This window comes from Actinia tenebrosa, unplaced genomic scaffold, assembly GCF_029948245.1.
Source record: "Actinia tenebrosa isolate PJP-AT-01 unplaced genomic scaffold, QUT_ActTen_1.0 PGA_scaffold1__47_contigs__length_23844297, whole genome shotgun sequence".
In the NCBI taxonomy this organism is placed as follows: Eukaryota; Metazoa; Cnidaria; class Anthozoa; order Actiniaria; family Actiniidae; genus Actinia; species Actinia tenebrosa.
This window is the reverse complement of record NW_028292578.1, coordinates 7,232,320-7,260,310: the sequence shown is the minus strand read 5'-3', so window position 1 is coordinate 7,260,310 and position 27,991 is coordinate 7,232,320. Positions and strand designations below refer to the sequence as shown.

The following is a 27,991-nucleotide window of genomic DNA, read 5'->3' as shown; positions in this document are numbered from 1 at the left end:
AACGAAATTCTAAAAACTAAAACAATTAACTATAAGCTATATAAAATGTAATAATCGTAAGATATATATACTAGTTATACAATGGTTTCAAGTAATTTACCATGTAATATCACACGGTACTTCCTTTACTTCTATGAGTGGGATATTCCATCGCTGGCCACAAGAAAGCATTGCCAAATCTTAAATATATGAAACAACTTTTACTTTGATACAGGTGATGAGAATGTAGTGAATAAGGCAAATGAAATAACCAAGATCGTACTGCAAGATATCATTAATGATCCAGAAACCTCACGCCTTGCAAGCGACTTCATCACAAGTGTTCTAAACAGAGAAGATTTAAGGAGCTCTGCCGTTGATTTAACTCTCTATGTGCTGAGAGATCCTTCAACGAACCAAAAAGTATCTGATCTTGCAGCTGTGACTTTGAGAGACTTATTAAATAGAGACGAAATAAGGTCCTTATTACTAAGGTATATTAAAGAGTTAGTGCTTGATGAAAGTACAAGGGCAGCTTGTACCCAGATGATAAAAAGCCTTCTTGAGGACCCAAAACTAAAAGAATTCATGGCTGAATCTTTAGCTAATTTGGTAATCTCTTCTGTTGTCACAAGCAAGGCTGTTGAACTGGGAAAGAATGTCACACACCAAGTAGTTCAGGATACAACAATCCAAAAAGAAACTGGTGATGCGTTGTGGAAAGTTTTTAAGGATTCTGTAACCCCTTCTTGGTTTAGCAATAAATCCCCATGACAGTTCCAAAATTATGCAAATGTTTCAGAGGTTAGGGTTTAATGTTTTCCCTTCAAATTGATGGGCCCAGAAGTTAATATTTTTAACAATAAAGAGGAAAAAGAATAGAGTTTATTCAGTTTTATTAAAATGTGTATGGGTGATCAAATAAATAAAAAATTAAAACTTTTACAAAATCAATATTTATTTAAAGTTAGGTGAATAGAAAGATAGAGTGCAAACGATATAACCGTGAAACTTTAGTAATACTAAATAGCACAATTTCATGCAAATTCCATTGTTTTCTATTGTTTAATTAGCACTATTTTGTACTATTTAGTAATTAGTGTTTCACGGATTAATTGTTTGCACTCTAATGCAAACAGTAATCAAGAAGATACAGTGCTGAAAATGGCTTTGTTAGCTGTCAGTAGCACTGGAACCCAAAAGTAAAACGTTTGTTATGTCATTACTAAAAATTACCACGAATGCAAAAACTAGATTAATATTAAACATGAATGTAATAGCAGGGGAGGGGGGTTAGGGGGGTAGAATCTTAGGATGGTTCTTCCTACATCCTAGAAAGAGATCCGTATCTAACTTGCATCTACCTACACTAATGATTACATATAGTAAAAGTATTCAATATTCAAGAAATATGACTCATTATCATTCAAATCATTTCCCCCTTTATGGTTGGTCGAGATATCTGCCTACAAATGATGCGCATTACGGTAAGCGGTAAATAATAGTCTGCTTATGCGCCTTTATGTTGCATTTGTCAACATGGCTCACTTTCTTGGCAAATGTTAAACCAATTTTTGAACTCGATTATAACAAAAAAATATCGTGATTTGTTGGTGTCTCGCCACTAATCTGTAAGAAATCACGATATTTTGTTATAATATATATATATATATCGAGTTTCAAAAATTGGTCAACTTTAACCTCGTACCATAATTATTTATTATTATCTTTTCACAACATCGAGAAATAACTACATTTATATTATTTATAGTGAACATTTGTAACCCTCCCCTCTAATTCAATGAGTCCAGCGGTTGGTTGCCTAGGAGAACGCTAGACTTTCCAACAAACAGAGTCAATAACACTGCTCTCAATGGACTAGACTTAGAATTCGTAAGTGCATTTTGCAATTGCTAGTTTTATAATTAATTTTGACGCGTTTTGCTGCCTGCTTGCTCACAAATACCATTAAAGCGAGACTTGGCAAAAATAATCAAATATTAAAGCTGATGTTACACGGGACGATTCGCAACGACGATTTTTAGCGATACGACTCGTCGATTTTTAATACGTGTTGCAAGAGTCAACTTTTTGCGCAGCGTTCGTTCAAAAATCAACATGTTACACGGGACGACTTTTAAAAGAACAACATCGTCACCAGTCCTCGCGCAAAGAGCTCGTCGTCCATTGTCAAAGCTCGGCCATCTTTTATTGCTGACATCGCCTCGCTTCTAAAAGAGTATTGAACTGCATTTTGGGTGTGCGTTGCGTTAAAAATCGTCGATGACGTTACACGAATCTACTTTTAAAAAATTCACCTTTCTGCGTCGCGAGTTTTTGAAGCTGAATCGAAAACTTGCAACGCGTTGCCGAATCCAAAAATTGTCGTACGTGGCATGTTATATGTTATCCCCCGTGTAACATCAGCTTAACGGTAAATTGCTAGTTCCCCTGAACCGCAAGTTGGATACTTTTGTATGCGACAACTCTTTACAATAGGTGGACGTCATCGCATAAGGTAACGAACTCCTTCCTGCGTGGAATATTGAGCTGATCTAAGGGACATGCATCTATGTGACTGGACATGGGACTGCGTTGGCAACCCAAACATTCCCACAATTCCATGCAGTTACTTACCAGTCTTTGAAAATTTACTTAATATTTATCCCATGAGGTTTTCAAAATGCAAAATTAATTTACATCAGTAAAATTAGTAAGTCAAACGAGAGACAAAAGCATCGTCCGATCTGTTATTGATTTCCATTCAACAAATCTTTCATTGCAGCAGAGACTAAAAATCGAGGGTAACAGTCCTGAAACATGACATAGTAAACATGTTGTTGTGCCTTGTCGAAGGTAAACTGGGTTGGCTGATGAGCAATTTCGTTGTCTATTACTTGTCTTGTCTTGTGGTCAATGCTTACCTGAAACCCAAAAATAAATCTATATAAGTCGCCGTATTTTCACCCATTTTTCAAGCATACTATATAACGCTTTCGCATGACGTCAGCCCACCATATTGGTGTACCTATGGCAATAACTTTGTCATCAGTTTTTTTTATCAGGTCTTTTGTCATGCGCGTTTTGGCACGAAAAAAAACAAAAACACAGGAACTCCAACAGTATAAGCCACGGAGGAAATCATTTAAAACAATCTCGTGCCCAGAGCAATATAACATTCTTAGCGATAGGTGTTAACTAACCTCTTTGGGCGATTCTGTAGACACATAGTCATTATAGATCATTTGTGCTAGATTTTTAATATTGCCTGGTTCTGTCTCTTTTTTAAGTTTTTCAACTGCCAGCCAGAATAGGAGGTTTTCTTCTGCATATTCGCTCTTCAGGAAATCATGGAAAAGTTTGATACCACCTGTAAAGAACAGAAAAGAATATCCATCGTTATTTGTATATTCCCTATTATATATACAACTCGATTTATTGCCATTTAAGATGCTTATCATGCATCAGGGGAAAATCACTAGTAATTTCCCCCTGCTAGTCATATAATGTTCAGCATGTCAGCTTTATAGCGCTGTATTATAAAATTATGAAAGTACGTGCGCGCTGATTGGTCGAAAACTGTGCTTTATTAGTGAACGGAGCACAGTGCGGACGCTTTATAGTAAATAAATCGTATTTCAATGACAAAAGGCTTATCGTCAACGTAGTCACATGAACTTAAATTTTTGTTGTCTATATTCAGTGCCAGCGGCATTGAGTGTCTAAAGAGGTAAAGCCGATGAGAACTTATACATGACTGACATAACCACCTTCCATCTTCAGTGTACATAAATCAAGCGCATGACAGATCTATTTAAACAATAAAGAAACAATCTGTCCTGCACTTAATTTATGTACACAAAAGATTTCTGAATAAATCATGGTCTTAAAAAGCGTGGTTATGTCTTTTAAATTCATCATAAACCTGCTTTTACTTCCTTACTAAGATGATACACATTTACCTCGAATAAAGACACATTGCATTGGAAGACACGTTTTGTTTTTGCACATGAAAAAGACGATAAAGATAACTCGATAATTAACATTTTTTATCTTACTTTTGCTGCTGAGTAACTTCTCAAACGATTTCGCCCATTCTTGTACTTCTTCGGTACTTGGCCTAAAAAAACAATTGAAAATGAAGCAAAATAAGTGTTATTTACTAAAAGTCATGCGCATAGGATGGTGGGACGGAATCTGGGAATAGGGACACAAGATGGCGGTGCTTTTATATCGCGTCACCAAATAAAGTTCTACAATCCTACGCGTCACGTGGTCGTAACCAGTCTTCCTTTGGATTTCGCCCGACTCTTTTAAACAGCCGGATCTTCACATCTCGCAATCAAACAGTTTCTTTAGAATTTTATAAAACCCTGATTACGAACTATTTGTCCATCGTTGATTAGCAATACCTCTTAATACACAGGCGAACAACAACAAACGCTTTGAGACAGCCACATTTGTGCATTACTGAACTGTCTCCACCTAAAAACGAAACACGGAGACAGTATTCTCTCTTATGCCGAATGGACCCATTTTTAAAAGTATCGTGGATGGATGGATGAGAAGGGCCCATTATTTGGTAATTTGCCAAAATGTTTTTTGTCGGCCTGACTTCAACCTCTAAACCAATCTTTCTTATCGCTTTGCTTGTGAACGCGCAAGATATCGCAGTATCAACTAGTTTTCGTTCCTACTCTCGCATGGCTACCTAGTATCTTGAATGCTTTTTTCACTTGCCGACACTTTGATATCGGTTCGTTTTATCGTTGGCATGCACCAGTGATTGTTTTCGCTTTTTTCTTTCAAATCCATCGTTTAAATTATCTGTCGCTGCATGTTACCGGATGAAATTGCATCAAATTACCGCTACTAACCAGTTCTTCATTCCGGTCAGTAAAAAAATATCTTATAATGGAACCATTTGACAATCAGAAGCGCAGATGGTGTCCCGCTGTGCTTCTCGTCGATACGGCAACCTAAATGACGACGTCTAATGTGTTTCTTTGCTCCACCATTAGCGATTGCCATTTGCAATTAGAGCCGCGCGATAAACATGATTGGAAAAAAAACTCTTACACGAGTAGCTTCGAAATTAAAATCAATTGATTGTCGATCGAATGAGAATTCATGTATCTTAAGTAAATATCAAAAGGGAGAAAATATTAGTCTTCGCCTTCTTCATGGTCATTGGTATCGTAATGCGATTCTTATTCTTATTAAAGAAGTTAAACCATGATATAGGCAATGCTCAAATTGTAAATAATCTTAATAGAATCGAATAGTTATTTAATCTTTCAATTTAAAATAATATTTATCACTCATCGCATGGGTTTTCAAACTTTTATATCTATTAAGTTAGTAATATTTTAGCATATATAATATAATAATTTTCAATAGTTTTTCCAATAAATTTTTTTTATTAAAAAAAAAATTCTTAAATAGCTTCCTTCCCAACCTATCACAAGCCAAGTTAACGCACAATGTCCAATCAGAGTTCTTCAATTCAAAGTCATTGTCCCGTATGTTCTTAGTAAAGTCAAAGTATTATCTAAAAATGCATTTTGAATCCTTCCACTAAATTTGAAGTGCGTTTTATGTTATATATTGATTTATTCGCTTTGCGTGAGACATTAAAAACAGGAAAAGAGCAGTGTTTTAATAGATATGTTTTACCCTGAAGCCCAAGTGTTGCCTGAAAACTGCCATTGTGCAAAACAATCAACCTGTCACCACTAACAAAATCTCATTCACTTATTCTCCACATGCCACATCCATCAATAAGAGGAGATTTTTTAAATTGCTGATAAAATAAGATTAAGATTTAACATAAGGATCGAGACAAAACGCTGCTTTAGTCGCCATCGCAGCTAGAATCTGTACAACAAATCTCTTCTAGTTCTTTCTACAAAGCTGGGATTAGTTTTTAGATGTCTTTCAGCTAATTTTTATTCTGTCTTTATTTTAGTTTTTTTTTTTTTTTTTTTTTTTTTTTCCCACAGTTATAATATGCAATCAGGACCCAGAAAGATAAGAATTTTCTTATGAGTCGAGATGATTGATATCAATTCAAATGTACTAAACTGGTGATAGAGCCAGAGAATGACATGTACAGCACAACTGTTGTATCTTAATTGAAAATCAATCTGACTATATTGCATGTTCGCTTAAAGATTATATATATTCGTCTTTCGTTAATTCTGTCGCAACAGTGGGGAAAAATTAATTATTATTGGTCAAATTTTGTGTAAATGTGGTTCCCCTAAACACCCGTGAGATCAACTCGTTTTAAAAAATCGAATTAAAAAAATCATTCCCATTTTTAAAATGTATATATTTTTGGAAAGCAGTTCTGTTTGTTTCGTGAGTTTGGCTTTGGTTCATGGTTTTCAAGGATATCAATTATGCTGTTCTCTGAGGGTTGAAAATGTTTCAAATAAATCTAGTCTTATCACGATTTTCAGTCATTTATCAACCGAGGCTTAATTTAGTAAGAAGAAAAATATATTCAGAAAAACAACACCGAATTCTATCGCAACCTTTTTTTTTCCTTCTTGGACAAACTAAAATTTTTTTCTTACAAAGAACATTATTCGTTTAACAAAATTCTTTTTTTGTCAGAATTTAAAGCTTGGCATTTCAGTAAAGAAATAAAAATTGGATTTTCACCTGGCGTGCTTTTGAAATTACGATTTTTTTTTCTAATTATGAAGATTTGCCAAAATTCGTAATAACACAGTATACAGACGGTAACAAAACGATCCCAAACGAATAACATGGATTTTCCTCTTTTTAGAATCTTTAATACCAAGATACGATGAAAATATTGCTTTCGTTTTATTGATCCAATATTGAAATTGTTTCATTTTGGGTCATTAGATAGATGCTGGGAATAATTTGTACAATTTTTCCTTGGGAATTGAACATCAAAACCTGAAAGCAACGCATACTCACAGGTTATTAAATTTTGATTTCACAGCTCACAGAATTTTTTTTGTGTGTTACTCGTTTAACAGGGGATTAGTTACCAGCGAGTGCGGGCGTAAACGTAAACATACCGGTAAATGTAGTACTAACCTGGGGTTGTAACGACTTGCTTGTTCCATGTTTCCTACGCGACCCCTACTTCCTGGACTGAAATGAAACCAATGAGAGAATCATCGTAAAAACGTTTCACTCGATCGCTGCTTTAGATTAGCTTCTCCCCGTAGAGGTCCAATTGAATGTGCCGGTTATAATGAACTCAATTGGATATACAAGTATTATTTAGATGTGGTATGAGGCAAGAGCTTTCTCGTTTTTCTCTCTTGTTGGGATGAAATGAAACCAATAGGCTATTGAATAGTTAGCGTTGTAAAACGCTTCACTCGCTGATTTAGATTGACTTCCCCATAGAGTGGACTGACTATTTGGCTGTGCCGGTCAATGAACATAATTGCATATACAAGTGTTGTGAGATGCAGTATTAGACGAGAACTTTCTCGCTTGAATTTATCGCTAACTATCCCGATACGAACACTTAGCCTCAAAGCTTGCTTGCGATAAAAAAAAACAACGGATAACTTTTATGTTTTTATCCAGAATTACCTCTAATTCTCTAAGTCCTCAGTAAAAGTCGAAAGCTACTAAGATGACAGCAACTGAAAGTTAGAGGAACGAATCCTCCTATGTAGGATAACGAAGAGAGAATTATTCCTCTTTGGGTTTTTTTCCTCTTTCAATATGTGGCTACCAGATACCACGAAGTGTGACGCCGAGCGAAGAGCGAGGAGTTCTCTATCACTGTTTCATAATTATCAAGCCGTGGACTATTTGTCTTCGATGACAAGACATCAAGGGACTTAAAACGACTAAATTATAATTTCACATATGGATTGAAAATTGCTTCCGACATGATGTACTCGTAAGAGGCATGTGTAGAGCAGGCCTTTCGCGTCGCCGGAGAGGAATGAATACAGTTGACCATCTGCACACTTCTGCAACCACAGTTCTAGACTGTGCTGTCAGTAATAGAATACTATAAAAAAAACCTTCTCGAAAGACACCAGACTAGATTTCAATGAAAGAATAAATAAACTGATTCACTTACATTTGAATACAATGATCTGATGATTTGCCGGTCTTTTTGGCTTCGCAAACGGGAAAAGATGTTAATCTTAATTTCGGTTTTCTCGAGAATGGTAAGTAATCGTACTAGGACAATGAGGCTTCTTAGTGTTGTTTTTACTATTTTATATCAGAATAATTCGGGGTTTTTTCTCACTATTAATTATGCGTAACTGCATGCATTCTACACGTTAAGTTTCTCTTCTCTGTTTCGTTTTTTGCAAAAGTAAAAAAATAAAAACAAACAATCGATGAATAAATTAGAAATTTCGTAGTTGTTTAAGTGAATTTGACAGCTTTAAAAAGGAGATACGAATAGATGACCAAAATCTGAAGATGTCTCACAAATGGGATACTAAGTGATACAACAAACCTTTCCCGAATTCGCTTGCGTTGGCCACAAAACAATAAATCCAACTCGAGGTTTGACTTGATGTATTCATATATTTACTGTATTTATTAAGTCCAACCTGGACCTGGAACCATGCTTTTGTGGCCACTTATCAAGCGAATTCGCGGGAAAGGTCTGTTGTTCATATTCTCATACTCACATTATCCGTAAAAACGCAAAACTATCATTAATTAAAAAAATCAATTTTAGAGATGAATTTCAAGAGCTTTTGCTCTTCAATGTTCAAAGAAAACCTCAAGAATAAGAAAACATACGCGTGCGCTGTTTCCTAAGAACACATGATAGAGTTATACTTACCACTCGAATGCGCAACAAAAACAACAGAAACAGCAGCGATCTCTTCGCCTTGTGAACAAGGGTGAGTGATCTCCACACCGCTCTAACGGGTTATTCTCTTTGCCATTGATGTAGATCTCTAGAATGTTGATTCTCGTATCCTGTCAAAACCCGTTAGAACATCAGTTATTTGATAATGTTTTTCACCAATAATGATATCTTCATGGGTGTTGACTTGCCGCGCGCAGTGCTGCAGGCAATCGAGGTTGCGAGCCATGTCACACAACACAATTTGTTGCAGCGGGCAATGTTGCTAAAGCACAAAACGATGTTACTTCAGCGACATTGACTGTAGCTAACATTGCGCGCAATGTTGCAACGTGTGTCGGCGCCTTAATTATAAAGCCATAATAGCAATATATGTTTGAAAGCGACTAAGAGCGCAGGGGGTTCTGGGTATTCCCTTGTACATCACGCTAGTTAGCTTAAATATTACTGTTTTACCGAATGAGCAACTTTACTCGGAATATCATGCTTATGTGACGGCACTATATTTCAAATGCCGCGACAGCGCGAGTTCGTTGAGTTAACGCAAAGGAATGAGAACGGAGAGTAACTTTACAAAACAATTTATTGAACCGCACGACTGAATAATTTTAACTAATACAACTTGAAATCGTAAATATCACACGCTAGGAAAATAAATATCACTAAGTAACCAATACCAATCACACATACTAAGCGATTAAATATAGGATATCACACTTCTAAATTAACTCACTATTTTGGTTACACTCCACACTCGGTAACAAGAGAAGAGGTGCACTCATACCTTATAAAGTTGTTGGAAGCGTACCAAGTTGTTGTAGCATTCGGGTTCCCGACTAACACACCAAACTAGCGTGGTAACTCTCCTTTTATAGTCCAAGGATCTTGAAGGACAGCTGCCAGTCTAGCTCAGTTTTCTCTTAACAACCAGTATGTCGTACACCCCCCTTACTTAGCCTAGTTGGTAACTATGCAGTGAGAAATCTTAGTTTTCTTACCACTTCGTAATGAAGTACATAAAAACGTACATACTCCTAAAAAGACTAACTCTTTGTTTACCATCTTATGAAAAGAAATCAAACTTTAACTCAATTTGGTACGGGAATAACTTAGTTAGAATTTCCGAAATGGTAAACAGAAAATATCGTAAACAAGTCATAAACTAAGCTAAAATATTAAAATGATATTTAAGGACAACCCAGATTTAAGCGTCTGTGGCAACCGCGTATCCAACAAAACTAACTAATTTCTAAAGAGATCGTAGGTTAATGAAGATTTAGCGCTAATGAGCACATGGCTAAACAATACGCGAACTAACCCGAATATTCCCGTGAGATCGTTATAATCGGAACCGATTTGTTAGCGCATTGTTTCAGCCATGCACAATCTATTGCTGCGGATTAACTCGTTATTCTTTGTAGTAAGAAAAGACTTCCTAAAGTTCACATTCGTCTGATATGATTGGCCCGGTTATTAAATCTGAGTTTAAACTTAGAACGAGGTCAAACCTCCATTGTTTTAGGCTGTTGGTAACAACACCTCGTTCTATGTTCAAACTCCGATCGATTTAATAACCGTTCCAATAAGTTTTTCAAATCCTGGTCAACCGACAAACGCGAAATCCCCACTTGAGATGAAATACAAAAAGACAAAATATAGGAAGGAAAGACTTATGGAGGTGCCATAACCTTGCTGTATCTAATCAGTACTGGTATCTGCTATCTACCGCCGTGACTGTGACCGTGACCGTGACCTTGACCTTGACCTTGACCTTGACCGTGACCGTGACCGTGACCTTGACCTTGACTTTGACCTTGACCGTGACCGTGACCTTGACTTTGACCTTGACCGTGACCGTGACCGTGACCGTGACCGTGACCGTGACCGTGACCGTGACCGTGACCGTGACCGTGACCGTGACCGTGACCGTGACCGTGACCGTGACCGTGACCTTGACCTTGACTTTGACTTTGACCGTGACCTTGACCGTGACTGTGGCCGTGGCCGTGTAATAACCATGTCAAACTAATGCGTTTTCGAAACGCTCTGTTTTCGTTTCACCGAAAATCCATCGAAAGCTTCGCGTAGACGCTAGCGTTTTCAAATGCAGATACGATTGGAAAGGATACAATATTGTCTTCTACGCATGCGAAAAACCGACGGGTCGATTTAATTGACGTCAGCGTTTTTAAAAGATCTCCGTTTTTCTATACAAATACGGAAGGCCTCCCTTTTCAAATGTCTCACTCTAGAGAGCGTTTAGAAATGCATGCGTTTTGGTTGTTTTCAGTGTTGACCTAAGGCCAAAACGCGCATCATCGAAAAATATAAGTCTTGTATTGATGCAATAAACTATGTTAAACTTAAAAAGCATTAATTCCAAAAATGACGGAATCAGAAAAAAAGCAGTCACAGTAGTGGGGCATTTTGTACTTTATAAGAAATAAGCCCCGCTAATGCCACTCGACGAAATAATGGATTTGGTCATCATATGTCCGCTTGGCAAATGTTGAGCAAATATGGTGCTCTATATTTGCCCATACATTTGCCTATGCAGGCAAAGGTCGGGGTAAATTTCTAATAAATTTGCCATTGCTTTGCCATACATCTGAACACATGGGTAAATATGTTATATATTTGCCCTTAGTTTAGACGCATTTACCCAGTGGGGATATATGATAACCGTTTTTGCCCTATATTTGCCCTATTGTCAAATGAAGGGCACATATGAAATCAACTTTGCACTAGGCTTTGCCCCATATTTACCTGGGGAGCAAATACAATACCCCAAACTGAGTATATCCGATGTGAGGTTTCCGTTTCAATTTATTGCAATCAAAACTTTTCAAAACAAATCAATAATTTTTCAACTGAATTATGATGGATGTTGGCTTGTTTTTACGACTTACGAGGGGGGAGTGCATGCAGGTCCATCTCAGTCATATGTGTCAATTTTTTCTCCTAACGCATGACATCAATGTTGCGATCACATTAATTCAATCATTGTTTTGCTTTGATGTCATGAAAGTGAGGTTATATGCGTTGATACACACAGGAAAAAACGCGGACGATGTATTTTTAATATGCGTAAGTCGTACATGCGTTTTTTCCAGTGACAATAAGAAAACTCATTAACCTCAGCTGCATTTCAAACCGCTAACATCTGTAATATTATTTGAAGCATCAATTTTGTTTAGTCTAAACATATGAATTCATCTTTTTTATTGGCAATATATGCAATTTCATTCATAATTATTTTAATTCATCTAATTTTAAACTCATCAAAGAATTCATTCAATTTTCATTTTGACTATCTAGTTACTGATGCACAGTTCAAACAGTTTATTTTTGATAGCTTTGAATATTTTTCCTGGATGATACTTTACTGTCATCTCCATCATCCGTACAATTTACGTTGTAAAGGACAAACAATTAATACTCTTTCTTTGTCAATAACATCGTAAGCAGCAACAAACTGGCTGTGTATCCTTTGTATGGGAATGAATGTAGAGGGCCCTTCCATTTCAAACAAGTTTCTGCACCAAATTTCATGTGGTCTGCCAATCCTGTGTCTTTCTGGATGTCGCTGATACCATCGAACCTTTGCCATACACAATGATTCCTGCTTGCCATCAATTATAATGGTTTGTTTAAGAAAGCAATCGACAACACCGGGGCGCAAGTCAAATAAATCGGTCTCAATACTGCCACTATATTGGCCACACCAACTTGCAAGAATGAAGGAAGAACGTTCCAGTCTAGAGTCAGAGGACCCTAGCTTTGTCCCCGAATATCCAATGGTACTAATTCTCTCAAACGTATCGGTAACACATTCAGTGACCGAGTGTTGAGGTAAAATTGTTTCATAAGCTTTAAAGAGATATTCTGTATAGTCATCATCAAGAACATCAATGGATCGAGGTGAAAAACATGAGTATGCATTCATATTGCTCCACTCTAAGCAACGTAGTACTTGACCAACTGAAAGATTAAGTGTTGATGGTATTGATGGGATGCTTTCGCCAAGTGTTCCTACTTGTTGTGCCTCCTGAAGAAGTTGAAATACTGGTTGGAAAGTTTCTCGAAATCTCTCTGGTAAAGGGATATCTCTTAGTTCATGCTTTTGGAGAAATTTTCTCATGATTTGTATTTCAACAGATCTATTGTTAGTTCGAAACGCTCCTAAAATCCCATTGAAACGTTCGAAGCTGAAAAGCCAAAATGAATATACAGGCCCGTAATCTAAAATACATTGTTTGAGGTGCAGGTGTAGATGCATGTTTGGCGTAACACGTTCCTTTCCATATCTTTTTTCAAACGATTTACAAAATTCCACTAGGTAATCATGTCCTTCTTGTAGCTCTTCAGTTGTAATAAGTGGAGAGCAAAGGTGAAAGCAGGACAATACGAATAACCTCCACAGCTCCAAATCATCTGTTGGAACGATATTCCAAATGCAGAATACAGAATACAAGAGAGTCCATGTTTTCCACTGATCAGCAGTAAATCCTCCAAACGATGTTGATATCTTTTTCGGGAGACGCCCAATAAATGATGGTGCTTTGACGTCATCTACCTTTTCCTGGATTTTATTCAAATTTTCTTTAGAAATAATTGGCGTTTCAGCATTTAGCCATACATTTTTCATTAAATGTTTTGCTGTCCCTAAAAACAAATTGTGCATAGGATCAACAACATGGTAACGAGTACAATCGAAGTAAGGCAACTGTAAGAGTTCAGAATATCTTGTTCCAGTGGAAGTTTCAATTTGGTTTCGTTCATCAGCGGTTGTTGCATTGAGTATTTTCTGAGCCTCTCTTCGGTGCTCTTCATTTGTCCTTGGTGTATCGTCATCTTCGAAACCTGAAAAATCCATGCTACTAAAATCTCCGGGAAAAAATCTTGTGCACTTTGAGCACCCTCGGTGAGCAGTACATCCTAAGAAACCGCAAACTTTTCTTAGTGCAGGAATGTCACAAGCAATACAAAGGAGGGCAGCTCGAAAACATCTTGCTGTTCTACTCCCATGAGGCCGAACTTGGATGCCTTCGTGCCACAATAAGTTCAATTCGGCTACAAGTGGTTGTAAGTACGTATTAATATTCAATTTGGGCTCGTGTGGACCAGGTATTACCCCAACTATTATTACGTTTTCCTCTTTGTACCTTTCTTTTCTCGGAAGATTTAGGAGGACCATATATATGACTCCAACGCTATAGACACTGTGCTTAAAAGGCTGAAACCAGTCAACATTCAGCATAAAAGCATAATTATTAGGCTGGGCAAGGAAAGGAGTGCCGTTAAAATATTGCCAATCTTTCCACACTTGGCCATCGTAAATATCAACTAAAATATCGTCCGGTACATTCCGATTTCTCCAAATCTCACATTTTTGTACAAAGTCTGGTCGCTTAATAAAGTGAGTTAGAGTGTCTCTGATGCTTTTATAACAATAAACTTTATGTGGGTACAATTTCGTCTGTCCATTTTTCAAACGAATTTCCTTAAGCAATTCCGCTCCACAAGGTGTGCGGCGAAACAATTGACGGTGATTCGGAAAAGCAATGTGAGAACATGGTTTAGCAATGACACGCCCGAATCTTGTTGTTATGCAGTCTTGAAAACGGTATAGGGTGTCGCATTTCGGACAAACAACATACTTTGAATGCTTATCTTTAAAAGAAAGATAATTTTTCAAGAGTTTGAAGGAGCTCGGGAAAACCAATACTGCGGTTGGGAAAATGATTGGCGAAAGCTCACACAAAACCTGAAAAATCGCTTTAAAAAAGGCGAGGAGAATATCAATGCCTCGGTCTGGTACAGAAAAGTATGCAGACCAAAAGCACACAAACAAGGCAATCCAGTTAATAAGGGTCACTCGGGAACTTGCTTCGACGGCAACGCTTATTTCTGCACTAGATTGTTCAAAATCTCTTTCTACGTCTTCGATATCAATATCCCAAGTTTCAACCAATCTCCTTCTTTCATTTCCTCTTATCTCTTCATGGTCAGATTCACTGTCCAACTTGTCATCCCAAAACACTTGATCTTCTTCCTCAAAGTTATTTATTCCCTCACCTTTAAACATAAGCAAATACGATGTATTTTATTCATTCGGCATTGTATAACTGCAACATAGTATAAGATAAAGTCTGAAACCATTATAATACTAGAAAAAAAAAATGTCAGTAAAAAAAACCTCATGGGCTAAGGGACCGGTCATTATTTAAGTTGGGGGGGGGGGGGGGGGGAGAAAAAATTGGGGGGGGGGGGGGGGCCTGAAATTTTTGCTAGTGAAAGTCTTGAAATTTAAAAATGACCCTTAGGGAAAATTTTTAAATTTTTTACTACAATCCATGGGAGGTTTTCGATAAACTTGGATGCCTTCAAAGGGGGGGCCTTGAAATTTTTTTTGCGTCACTGACAATTTCTCCTCCACCCCCCCCCCCCCCCCTACCTCCAACTTAAATAATGACCGGTCCCTAAATGTATAATTTTGACCCAAATTTTGCTCTGAAAATAAATGATTTCCATTGAAAATAAAATATAAATTTCTAAGTCAGCAAAACAACAATTTATAATTCGTGAAAGAAAAATGATAAATCGGAAATAAAAAACCCAAGAGACATATTAAATAAATTACTTATAATTGTATTTCTCTAACTTGACAAACATGTTTTGCCGGATACCATGCTATCTCAGGATGACCACAGTCATGAATTGATTTGGAGACAAAAATGTACAGCAATATCCATTTGAACATAGTAAATTCTTTTTGGCGTTTTAAATGAGTTATCTCTAGCTATGATTTTATAAACTCTTTGAATGAACCTTTCTGAATGAACACTGAGGTTTTAATGGCAACCATAAGCCGATTACTTAATAATGCACCCTTCTTAAAAGTAACGGTGAAAACGAGGCTAAGATAGAAATAGAAAAGAATCATTTGTACCTCTAACTTAATCTCGCTTCAATAACACTAATGCTTGGTAGTAAATCCAATAGGGGAGCTAGATCATGTGCAAATCAGCCGCTTGTTAAAGATTCAGTCTTTTATCTATGCAGTTTGACTTTAACATTTAAAGATTATATAATCTAATCATCAAATAAACGTATAACATCAATACCTTTTTGTGAAGTAGCTGGTAAGAATTCGTCACTTGATGGTTGGTTTGTATTTGGCACATCAGAGGAGTCTTGATCAGTTTGGTCCAAAACGTTTATCTCGCTGTAGTCATTAGAAGAAATGTCGTTCTGGCCGTCAATCTCGTGAGTGAAAATACTATCATTTGAGTCTTCGTCGTCATTCCGCTGTAATTGCCATTGATTTGTTAAAGGATCATAAAATTCTTCTTTGTGACGGCAAAATACTCTGTAATGTAAATCTTCGTTACAATGAAAGCAATGATAACGCTTTGACATCGCAGAAGACATTTTGTTTTCCAGAACTATATAATTAAAAAGACGTTGTGTATCATTGGGATAATTACTCAAAATCCAAGCATTTTGAATGGCTAACAGCCATATTCCAGCGTAATAAAGTTCCACGTCCATCAACCACATGCCACTGGACAAAAGCACGCCGGATCTTTATTACCGCGCCCTTTTCCTTAGAGCTGTCACTGTTGGCGGCAGATAATGGTACGATGGTTTTAGAGCTAGAAGCTAATCAAGTTTATTGCAATGATATTTCGTGAATCTAGGCTTTAGAAAAAATTTCATAACTTTATAAAATGGAGCAAATAGCTTTAAGATAATAGATATATTACTTAACATGAATCCTGGATACAACTTCAGCATTTTTATAAGACAGTTATTCCTTTTTTTATTATTAGACTTCATTATATGAACGTATATGTCATCACAAGTCACGTGATACGCCGTGATAGATAGGGGGTAGATTTGTTCGGTGGATGTGCTTATTCGTTCATTCGCCTTTTGGTCACAAACAGGTAACAAACTCTGTCGGTCATCTAGTTTCCCGCACATTCTATATCTTTGCTTATAAATTGCGTTCATTCGTCGCGATCAAAAAATGGGAAGAACATCTACACCTTTACCAGGACGCCCAATGCCAATCCATTCTGTTACTGCAACTACCAGTACAAGCAGTACGAGTAGACATACTGAAAATGGCGCCAATTCTCAAAGGCTTAATATACTTATTCCCTCTGTCCCTGGTGGTAACGAGGATGTGCTAAGAGAACACAGAAATCGCCTATTGCAAGCAACAAGCGAGAATGAGAACGTTGACCCCGACAGCGAAAAAGAAGAAATTTCTTCAAATTTCGAAACGATTGTAAAACAGTTTAAAGAACTGCAAGAACAAAACCGCCAAATACTAGCCGCCTTAAAAGAAAGCCAGCAGAACAAGGACAACAGCAAGACCAAGATTACTGTCTCAAAGGCTGCTGCAGTAAGTAAAGTGGCAATATTTAAAAAAGCAAGCTATTTTTATTGATAATTTTACTGGGAATTCTTGGCGCGAAGAGTAGTTGGTATAATTATGCAGCGGTATTATTTATGCAATGCTAAAATTGGCGGGAAACCCGCCATGGCAGTGGTTAATGCTACCAAACTTTACTATTGATTTCCAATAACAAGACACTGAATGATAATGATAATTTCCTTTTTTGTAAAGGAATTGATTTGATTTCGATTTTTTCCCCAATATTATACAATCACAGCCATAAAAATAATGAAAACATTATTACTATGTCTAAGAATAACTTAAGGTACATCTTATGATTTTAATGAATTATATTATGTTATTACAGTCTGAAGTACGCTTGGTAGCAAAGAAATTACGGGACAGGGAAGAAAACCCTCTTATATGGGATTTTACTAAAGCGTAAGTATGAAAATTTAATAAAAATGATCTTGTCTGAATCATCCATAGTTTCTTTCCATATTAAGTTTCCACTTACCACTCAAATATGGCATTTCCTAATTAGTTTCAGAGATGACGTCAACGAACAGATTAATAACGCAATAAGGGATAGAGTTCTGAATGTTCATAAGGATGTCTCTGCCGTCGAGTTAGAAGGTATTTATGTATTTTATATTACAAAGTGCGAAAGGCCTTATGCACCTATCAAAGTTAACCCGGGGGGGAGGGGTGAGGACAAAGGGTGGTGGTGATCGGGGGGGGGGGAGGGGGTAACGAAATCCTTTTAGAAATATTCAAATGCCGAAGGGAGGGGAAGCAGTTTGAAATAAAATAACACGAAAAAAAAAAGAAAAAAAAAAAAAAAAAAAAACGAAACAAAACAAAACAAAGCAAAAACAAATGGATGCTAAAGGAGTAATTGTCGGCCAAATGCCAAAATTTCTAACAAATTTTGTCTCAAGTTTTAATATATGGGTACTTGATATAATTTCAGCTGCCCTTAAAAGTCACTTTCTGACGAGAAGAAAGAGAAACAAAAGAGAGCGTTCAGGGGCCCTTGGAAGGCATCAAAAGATGCAGCGGAAAACACAAAGAAAACAAAATGTGAGTAAACTGAATTTGCAACGATTATGACTTTGTTTAATAAGAAACTTTGACTGACGGTGTTTTTTTTTCTTTTTTCTTTTAGCTCCTAAAATCCAGATCCAAGGCAGCGGACTTGTCAACCTCGCTATCACCAGGGGACAAAGAGAAAGTCAAGGCAATTATGAAACTGGAGTATATGTCATCAGAGGAGTCGATGTCAGAGGCGGATGACCAGGCTGATGACGATACAGCGGACAGTGGCTCTGATAACGAAGGGGGCCCTACTAAGCAGAGTAAAGTTTTAATAAAACACCCTCTGCCATGGAGAAGCCCCCTAGCTAATCAGTTCATGGAAAGCATGGACCGAAAGGCAAAAAGGAGGCTGTCAGAGCGCAGTCTCACCATGCTTTTGAAGCGGAAAATCGGGGAGCCATCAAGACGCCCAAGGCCATCTGGAGGTCCCGAATGGGCATTGAGAGCCTAAAGGTTTTTATCAAATCAAGGGCACTGGGACACCGAACGTGGTTGGGGTTTCTACGAGTTTTATGAATTAAATCTTGTGTCACTGTTCCTCCGTTCCTTTGGCCTGATTTCTAGGGTTTTCGTTCTTCTTTCGATTACTTGAACGTTATACTCGTTTACTTGAAGAAATCCAAAGGTCAAACGGTATAGCAGCGGCTATCTAAGCCTATTGACCTTTGGATTTCTTAAAGTAAACAAGTATAATGTTCAAATAATCTAAAGAAGAAGGAAAACCCTAGAAATCAGGCCAAAGGAACGGAGGAACAGTGACACAAGATTTAATTCATAAAACTCGTAGAAAACCAACCACGTTCGGTGTCCTTAATTAAGTTTTTGCAGTTATAAATGAAGTGTACTACTACAGAATATCTAAAAAGAATCGTACATAAGCCACAGATCGATTGACAACTAAATATATTATGATCTCCTTTCACAAATTCTGTCACAAGATGAAACAAACACCTATAATTAATTTACAGAACTAGCATTTTCAATTAGTTGTAGTTAACAAATTGTTCATAGTTAATCAGTCGTCAAGAAAAGGAAATTCACAATAAAAATGTTTCAGTATGATTTATGTCTTTTTTCCTGCTTCTTAGTATAGGTTAGCTATGTTTAAAGTATGAGGTGGTTGTCACGACATATATCGTTTCTATTTTTTTTGGCCTGCCATAAGTGACAATAGCTGAAGACTGATAATATAGTTAAATTTAGCAAATATGATGAGCATAATTCAACTGAGCAAATATGGCTAAGACGCGCTGGTACATCTAAGGCATTAAGGGGGCATTAATCACATATACGGTCAGAGCATATCGCATGGTATATGTAAGGCATAAATCACATATACGACCTTGGAAAATACAGGGTATATGTAAGGCATTAATCACATATACGGCCTGGGCAAACACAGGGTATATGTAAGGCATAAATCACATATACGGCCTGGGAAAATACAGGGTATATGTAAGGCATAAATCACATATACGGCCTGGGCAAACACAGGGTATATGTAAGGCATAAATCACATATACGGCCTGGGCAAAGACAGGGTATATATAAGGCATAAATCACATATACGGCCTGGGCAAAGACAGGGTATATGTAAGGCATAAATCACATATACGGCCTGGGAAAATACAGGGTATATGTAAGGCATTAATCACATATACGGCCTGGGCAAAGACAGGGTAAATGTAAGGCATTAATCACATATACGGCCTGGGAAAATACAGGGTATATGTAAGGCATGAATCACATATACGGCCTGGGGAAACACAGGGTATACGTAAGACATAAAACACATATACGGGCTGGGCAAATACGTGCACATATCAAATGAGCATTCACATTTACTACCGGGTAAATGTATGGATGATATGATATCTGCTATATATTTGCCGTTTGGGATTTTACTGGGCCATACGGACTTTGCCATCTGTGCCCATGGGATAAATGTGTAGGTACATATCATATACAGTCATTGGGCAAATATTGTCTACTATTAGTCAAATATGATATTTGCCCATATATTTGTCTATATGTTTGCCTACATGACAAATCCATTTTTTCGTCGAGTGTGCGCTGCTTCTGTGGTCCATGCATAGTTTCGATTCTCGACGCGCAATCATATGTGAACAGTAAAGGTGCTTGTCGCTAAGTACACCTAATCCAATATTTTTCCATAGTCAGACCACGTGTCATTCCCTAGAGTACAATTTCTTTGTCTAACGGTTGCACATGAGAAGACGCTTGAATATAGATACAACTCAAACAAAGAATCTCATTCTCAAGAGAATGTCAAGTGGTCTGAAATGGGCAAAACATTATGTCCAAGTTGATTTGGTCCGTTCTCGAATGTGCTTGGAAGTTCTTTTCTCTAGATTCTCCGTGTTTTGTTTTTTTTTGTTTTTTGTTTTTTGTTTTTTGTTTTGTTTTTTTTCAATTTAATTCTAGAGCGATGGTCACAAGTTTATTAGAAACAGGCTGTAAGGCCTGTTCCAACATCAGCTATAGATTGCAAGAAGTATAAGTCATTGTCACGCTGGGCATAACGCAGTTTCACTGGATTGATTCATTCATTGTTCCTCGATAAAGAGACAAGATATATCCTTTGTTGTAGCAAAATAGAACGATACAAGAGTCGCGCGATCTTATCTTAGCTTGTAGTCGGTGAGGTTTTCCGTCATTTCAATGACACTGTCGTCATCATTGCTACTGTTCTCGCACCAAAACAATCCTTCTAGTTATAGGTTCTTTATTCTGTTTTAATTTACTCCAGCAACACAGTTTTTTATTGTGGAATAGAAAAGTTATAAAATCCACTGGTTTAACACAAAGACCACACAGAGATATGGCTGAATGACTTAGTTTTTAACATGTGCTTTTTAAAAAAATAACGTTCGTTCGATTCCAGCACGACAAAGTTTAGGCGAACTATGCGATTAACCGACTCATAGCGGGAAAGATTAAGACATGCAAAGCTTCATTATTCACGATAAGTTTCGAATGATTTTGCAACAATTTCTGAATTTGAAATATTTTTTTCGTAAAATTCATAAGAAGTAGTTGTGCAAGTTCTTACCGCTTTGGTGTCCTCTATGGGCTCAGAAAAGTTGTAATACCAAGACGTATCTCTTCGAACTTGTGCTTGGTCACCCTGCTTCATTTCAAGACGCAAAAAAAACAGCACAACAGTCAAGCAAACTTTTAAATTGACTACGAATTTTATGAATGAAAACGTCACTTTGGAATAACAATCAAGTATATATAATGATCAGACCACAAATGAGTGGTTTGATGTGAAGCGTGGAAGAAAACAATACAAGAGGTATGAAACGTATCATGTGATATAACACTTGCACGTGTTAGTCAACACTAACTCCAACAGAGTAGAATCGTTATATATTGTGCTAGAGAAATCCATGTCACAGTTACATATATTTTCTTTTAAAACCATGAAAAAATTGTTTTTGCAGTACGTATATTTGAGGGTCAGATGGTGAAATATTTCAAAAATATTTTGTGGACCTCGTGTTATGGTCCTTGTTTTTCATTTCTCTCTCTTTTCCCTTTTTTTTTTTTTTTTTTATTTATTTTTTTTATTTTTTTTATATGGTTTTCTTTCTGATCTTTCCCAACTCCTTTCCTTTCAATTCCTATCCTTCCCTCGATTTCTCGATTTTCTGATTAAATATTTTCGAATTATACTAGAAAGTAAAACTTTCAGATGGTGAACCATTTCAAAAATATTTTGTAGACCTCGTATATGTTTATAATTCTTGTTTTTCCTTTCTCTCTCTTTTCCTTTCTTTTCAGTTCTTTCTTTCTGATCTTTCCCATATCCTTTCCACTCCATTCCTATCCTTCCCTCCTTTTCTCGATTTCCTTTCCTTTCCTCTCATTCCCCTTCCCTACCGAACACTAATATAACTAAACAGGTTTGAAAAACTATCTACGAACACTGCACAATCTTTGGTGAAATAATGCATGTAAACAATCCTTTGTCTTGCTCTGATAATATTTTAGAAAGATTTATTATATTGTAGGTTTCTAGTTTCTCAATATTTTTCCTAATGAAAACATAGTTTAACTAAACACGTTTAGGTGTGAATGGGGTATAAGAGATATTAGTTTTATCAAGGGAACCATTTCCTAGGAGTGCTAGTACATAGCTATGGATCATGTACCAGTACTTAACGGTCCAAATGCATGGCCTATGGGTGTTCTCAGTGGGGTTCTAAAGACGTCATTGTTAATCGTTTATTCTTGAGCCCTTATGGGGCTAAATGATCATTATAAATGGCTTGAAGGCTAGCAAACTCAATCTAGAAGATTCTCAGGATCCTCCACTTCATTTGTTGCCTTCTTCGATAGCACTTAAAACTTAATTAGTATTTGATGCTGCGGCGATCAGATCGAGCATTGTCTTATTAACACTTATAAAGCACGTTCATCAATAGGTGATTTAAAGAGGCTCTTTAAAGACTCGAGTTTGATGTTGCCCTGTGCGCTGTCGAGCACTGATAGAAACCTACGCACTCCTACCCAGGTCAGGACTTAATTGATATATATATATATATATATTATCAGCATCATCATCATCATCATCATCATCATAACAATACGCATTTGGCCGTCAAAATATGTCGTGGACTCCTACGCCTCGTGTGCGGTCCACAAAAAGGCAGATGACGAAAATCGTCGTAAATAAGAGGACGTACCACAGAAAAAAGTGGAGGAAATTTGTTAAATCTCGCCTACCCTTAAAAAGACAGTTTATCCTATCTGGTATCTTTGATAAGATTGAGATACTTTCGTTCAATTTAAAGCCCCGATAATGCATAGTTATCTCAAGTTAATCGGTCAAATTAATGCATTTTGACGTGTTTGAACGATATGACTAAGAAGGCCTTACACTTTCATTTGAAGCCGAGCTGAAATGAAATCTAGCTGTCGAGATTTTATTAATAACAGCAAAATAATTGGGTATATCTTAATCATACTAGAGTTCTGCTCATCAGATTAGCTAGTAACTATATTGTCATTTCTCGCCCCGATTCTAAAATGTTCTAATTTTACTTTATTTACCAAACCCCAAACTTTTAAGCTTAAACCCGTTCAAGTTGTTAATCAGAGAGAACTCAGCCCACATTCCCAGCCATGCATAGTAATACGAAAAATAAAATGGTTAAGAAAATAAGAATGGCTGATTTTCTGTTGAATTGAATAGCATGGAGGTTTTTGGTGTTGTCGACAGTTTGAAGATTGGACTTCCGCAAAAGTTCAAGTGCAACTGCGCTGTATTTTGCGATGTCACTAATCCCGGAAAAAACTGAACTAACACAGTTGATGAAAAAAGTGAAATTCGGCAATTACAACCAGCATCAGTAAAAGAAAAAGGTAAGTTCCTTTCTGGATCCAGGGCCAGAATCATATTAGGATTTTATGGCCCCTTGTTAGTTTTGAAGCTTCTTGCAGTTAGAAAAAAAAAAAAAAAATTCATTTTCCGGCAAAATAAAACTAATCTTGATGAAGCCAAACATGCATTTAACGAAGACAAACCTACATCGATACTATCAAAATGAGCAATGCTTTTAAGGCCAAATCAGGGGATTTTCGCTTATCATTCTGTCGCTTTAGTTCCTTGAATCTAAGAAGGCTATGATCATTGTAAACTTGCCTGTCGATGCTCAATGTTTTTTTTCGTGAGGTTTAGAATACTCGTTGACATAAGCTCAAAGAACAGCCATAATCTTATCGGGTGAATCTGTGTAAAAACCTTGATTACAAAAGCAACTTCAAACATCGGAAGTAACTTTCAAAGCAAGGCGTGAGCTTTGCTTAAGTTGCCCAATCACTACAACAGGAAGGAATCTCGTTGCTAGGTAACCAATGACAGAAAAAAACGTCTTCAAACTCCTATTATTAAGTGCACTAAAAGGACAAAAAACAACTAAATACAAGGAGAATGAATGGGAAAAAATATCAAGTACATTAACTTTAGTCTGTTGATGTTCGTAATTCCCAAAATTGGCTTTATTGCCTTGGCTTTTGTACGTCGTTCAAGGTTTTTTTGTGCTAACACCAAAATTATTTCAGTGTAGAACTTCATTTAACATAGTAGTGTTTTTTATTACGTGAGTTTTTTGCTTTTTTTCTCCTTTCTTTTTATTGTTTAATGCAAAGATAATGTCAAAGTTTAATAATCATGTAGGAATGAAAGTGTTTTCAGCAAATTGTATTCGTCATCGTTCTCCTGTCTGTTACAACCGAAAGATATAACTGAGCTATAAACACTTTATAACTCACGGCTTTGAAGGCCACTTTTATCTCAAAACAAAGCTCCTATAGCTGTCATAGAAAAATAAAAAATGAACCAGGTTGATAAATGAATAAAAGGTGATAGATCTCCTAGGAAACCTCGGTAGTGTTTGTAGGACGGTATCAGTATAGATGTACAGCTGTTGCTCGAGGCGAAAGCCGATAAAACGAACATGGTAGTCATAATAAGACCTTGTTATAACAATTATGCATGATTTGAATGTGTATGTTTATTCAATTCAAAAAAAACTCCTTAAATGATAAATTCTTCGACTAAATTTGAAGTAAGCAGTTTTGAGACCAAAACGAAGTAGAAAAGACTGCAGTAAACAAGACAGGAAAAGAAAATAACGACAGCGAATAGCAAGCGAAAGAGGACCTTCCATGGTTACCATTGGGGGAAGGATTAGGTTTATTCCAGCTCCCTGAAAACTGTTATTTGATGTGGATCATCAATGGTGCTCAGAGATGCTTGTATCAACCACACTTAGTTAGATATTATTATATGATGACGTCATTAGATTTTTTGGTTCAAATCATTTGGCGATAGGTCTACAGTGTTAGGGGCGGATCAAACAAAAAATATAATGGAGCTTGACCAAATTATTTTACAGCAAATACATTACTTTGAACAAGTAAAAGTATATGTGGCTGAAGGGGGAGGGGGAGGGGGCTACAGCCTCGTGTGACGTCAAAGCAGCTCGATCTGGGGGACAAAACAAAACAATTGCGATCTCCTGAGAATTGGAACGTATTGTTTTGTCGCCCAGAATGAACTGCATTCCAAGGTACTGCAAGAAATCTATTTAGATCATTGAAAATGGCAAAAATCCTTGCAAAAATTATTACTATATTATTTATTTTTTCATGTTGGAAAAATCATTTTACTTCTCTTTGAGCGACTCATAATTAGATGAGCATTTATAGCTCGCCAAGTCTAATGAGAATTGCCATTGGCGTCCCTTAAAGACATTGCCTCAATACGTGATTTTAAAATCCTAAATGAATTGCTATCCAAGTTAAACACTTAGCTCAGCCCAGCTAATGTTGAGGGCGCTGGAGTATTATTATAGAATCCGTGAAAGTAGTTTGAAGTATTTGAAGTAGAGAAAAAAAGGAATTATTTCCATGGTAAAATCGATCACGTGCAACTTGATTAAAAAGATCAAGCGATTAAAACTGTCCGTTACCGCAGATACAGTGAGGTCCACGCATCGTGAACGCTACCAAGGATGTCATTCCTTGATTCATTTTGATCACTTTGCGCCTTTGGAATCAATGCTTCATTTTAGAGGGTTCAAAATAGTGGAAAGTTCAGGAATTATTAACCCCAAAACTGACAATCTCGTAGTGTTGTGTCCTTCCTCACCGACTTTTGCTTTGAAAAACCCAGAGTTTTATAAATACAGAGTTTTTCTATCAGAATATTGTACTCAGTCGATTTAAACACACTGGCAAAATGCCTTCGACTTTATAACCATGAATTGATCGCGTCAATGCCACTAATTCATAATTTTAGCAATGCTAGCTTAAATACAAAACTCTAGTATCAACCTCTTGTCCATGCGTGTCATCATACACATCTGAGTATCTTGGAGACTGGTTTAGTAAAAGATTCAAAGCCAAAATGATGAATGGCTGATATAGCCGGAGTTTTAAGGTTTGCTGTTTCAGGGGCCGGATAAACCATGCGCGCGCCATGGCAGGTGTAGACGAGTTTTATCCATGTCAACATTACAAAAACAAACTGAGTTTGTTCTGGGGATTAGTTTTTTGGTCGTTTGTTTGGTTTGTTAATGTTGCTAACACAGTTTCAAGTTGAATTTATTAAAAATCTATCCGTGAAAATAATGACTAAAATTTAAAAAACCAAGCTGTGTAACACTGTTGGCGCCAAATTAATGGATAACAAAGGCAACACAGTTTGAGCAGTCAGGATGACCATTGGCCATATCACTTTCTTGTTAAAAAACACATCGACATAAACGCAGAAAGCTTGATTTTTAACTAAACTCTGGTAAAAATTAACTTAATAAACTGTGATTATGAAATTTTTTTTTATAACAAAAAATGCGCGTTTCTTTATTCTATTTATTTCGCTTTTTGGGACCGCGTGATGATATATGGCATGGCGGCCGAGAGGCAGCGAACTTATGATGACATATAATCTATAATGAATCGCTTGGACTCAATTGACAAAAAATGGAAATTTTTCATTAACTATGTTATATTGAGCACAATTCGTCCCCTAATATAACAACCATAACAGCAGATGGACTTCGTATCAGGTGTTAAAAATATCACAAAATAAAAATATAATAGTCAATATTCACATGTCGATTCTTAAAAGGATTAAAACTCGACTCAATCGCGTTTGGATCAGTTGCGTTCATGTTGCAACGGGTTCATCAAAGTTAAACTATTCTCTTCGTGAGGTTCACCATGTTTTTATACTATAGTATTTCAAGTTTTTCAAAAATATGATCGTAATACCATAGTAGAGGCGTATTTTAGATAATAAAGCAACATACGTATTGTGTTACCTTTCTTTTTCTGCCGTTCATTTCACCACCACATCTATTGCAAATGAACACGGTCTTCAGTATACTGATAGACAAACAACGCGACCTTCTAGAGTCAGTTTGCTATATCTCGCTCTTCAGATCAACATACGGTTCAACTGGTTTTCCTTCAATGGAAAAGTCATCAGTGAGAGGGTATTTGATTTGAGCGATGCTATTGATACCCAAGACAATTCGATCAATTCGATTCCCTTTTGTACTGAACTGAACTTATTTTTAACTGTTCAAGGTGCTATTTAGATTAGTATACAATTATACCAATCCTAACACCCTCCCCCACACAGCACTGTAAATATCTTCCTCTTCAAATGACACTGTCGCCTTTTTCCTTTATTTTTTTAATTTATTTAGTACACACCTCATAACCTTGAATCTGCTTACCCCAGAAGAACTCCTTGTTCTCTTCTAGGATATTTAGTTCAAGCTCGCGCGTTTAGGGAATATTAGAACTATAGCTTCCAGCTATCAAACTTCCGTTCTAATGTAAGTGCTGCGCGCATTTGCATAACCTAGCCTTACACAAATAAGTCGACTGCTCAGTTTATTCGGTAGCTAGTTCTTGTGTTCGATGATTAAGATGGCGTTTTTTATACCGAAATATTACGCAATACTTAAAGAAAGAATACCTTACCTTAGATTAATACAACTTGTCATGCGAGGATACGACCAAGTGATGAAAATAAGAGGATTAAACAAGTTACGATGTGAAATAGGATCGGTCGTCAGACAAAAACGGAAATCCCAAACTAAAAGGATTTTCTTTGCGTT

At 36.7% G+C, this 27,991-nt stretch overlaps 3 protein-coding genes across 8 annotated transcripts in view; 2 read left to right on the top strand and 1 right to left on the bottom strand.

The window, feature by feature from the left end:
* Nucleotides 1–896, top strand: part of LOC116296203 (uncharacterized) — a 2,425-nt gene extending 1,529 nt beyond the window's left edge. Inside the window, exon 2 of the mRNA XM_031704192.2 lies at nt 215–896. Within this exon, the coding sequence (XP_031560052.2) occupies nt 215–753 (539 nt within the window). The 3' untranslated portion in view covers nt 754–896. The remainder of the gene's footprint in view (nt 1–214) is intronic.
* On the bottom strand, nt 859–27,991 carry LOC116296204 (regulator of G protein signaling 21). 6 transcript variants are annotated; one of them, XM_031704195.2, is made up of 8 exons: nt 27,855–27,991; nt 27,185–27,330; nt 21,403–21,480; nt 8,795–8,934; nt 7,057–7,113; nt 4,038–4,099; nt 3,183–3,349; nt 859–2,903 (listed from the first exon to the last, which is right to left on the bottom strand). In XM_031704195.2, the coding sequence occupies exons 2-8, from the start codon at nt 27,203–27,205 to the stop codon at nt 2,730–2,732; spliced, it is 699 nt and encodes a 232-aa protein (XP_031560055.1). In that variant the 5' UTR covers nt 27,206–27,330; nt 27,855–27,991; the 3' UTR covers nt 859–2,729. The 6 variants fall into 6 exon arrangements, with proteins under 6 accessions (XP_031560055.1, XP_031560057.1, XP_031560056.1 ...); XM_031704197.2 differs by having other exon boundaries at nt 21,403–21,477; XM_031704196.2 differs by lacking the exon at nt 27,855–27,991 and adding an exon at nt 27,582–27,653.
* On the top strand, nt 15,452–19,008 carry LOC148909791 (uncharacterized). The gene is made up of 4 exons (XM_089033309.1): nt 15,452–17,672; nt 17,776–17,867; nt 18,205–18,314; nt 18,400–19,008. Exons 1-4 carry the CDS (start codon nt 17,566–17,568, stop codon nt 18,778–18,780), a joined length of 690 nt encoding a protein of 229 aa, XP_088889435.1. The 5' UTR covers nt 15,452–17,565; the 3' UTR covers nt 18,781–19,008.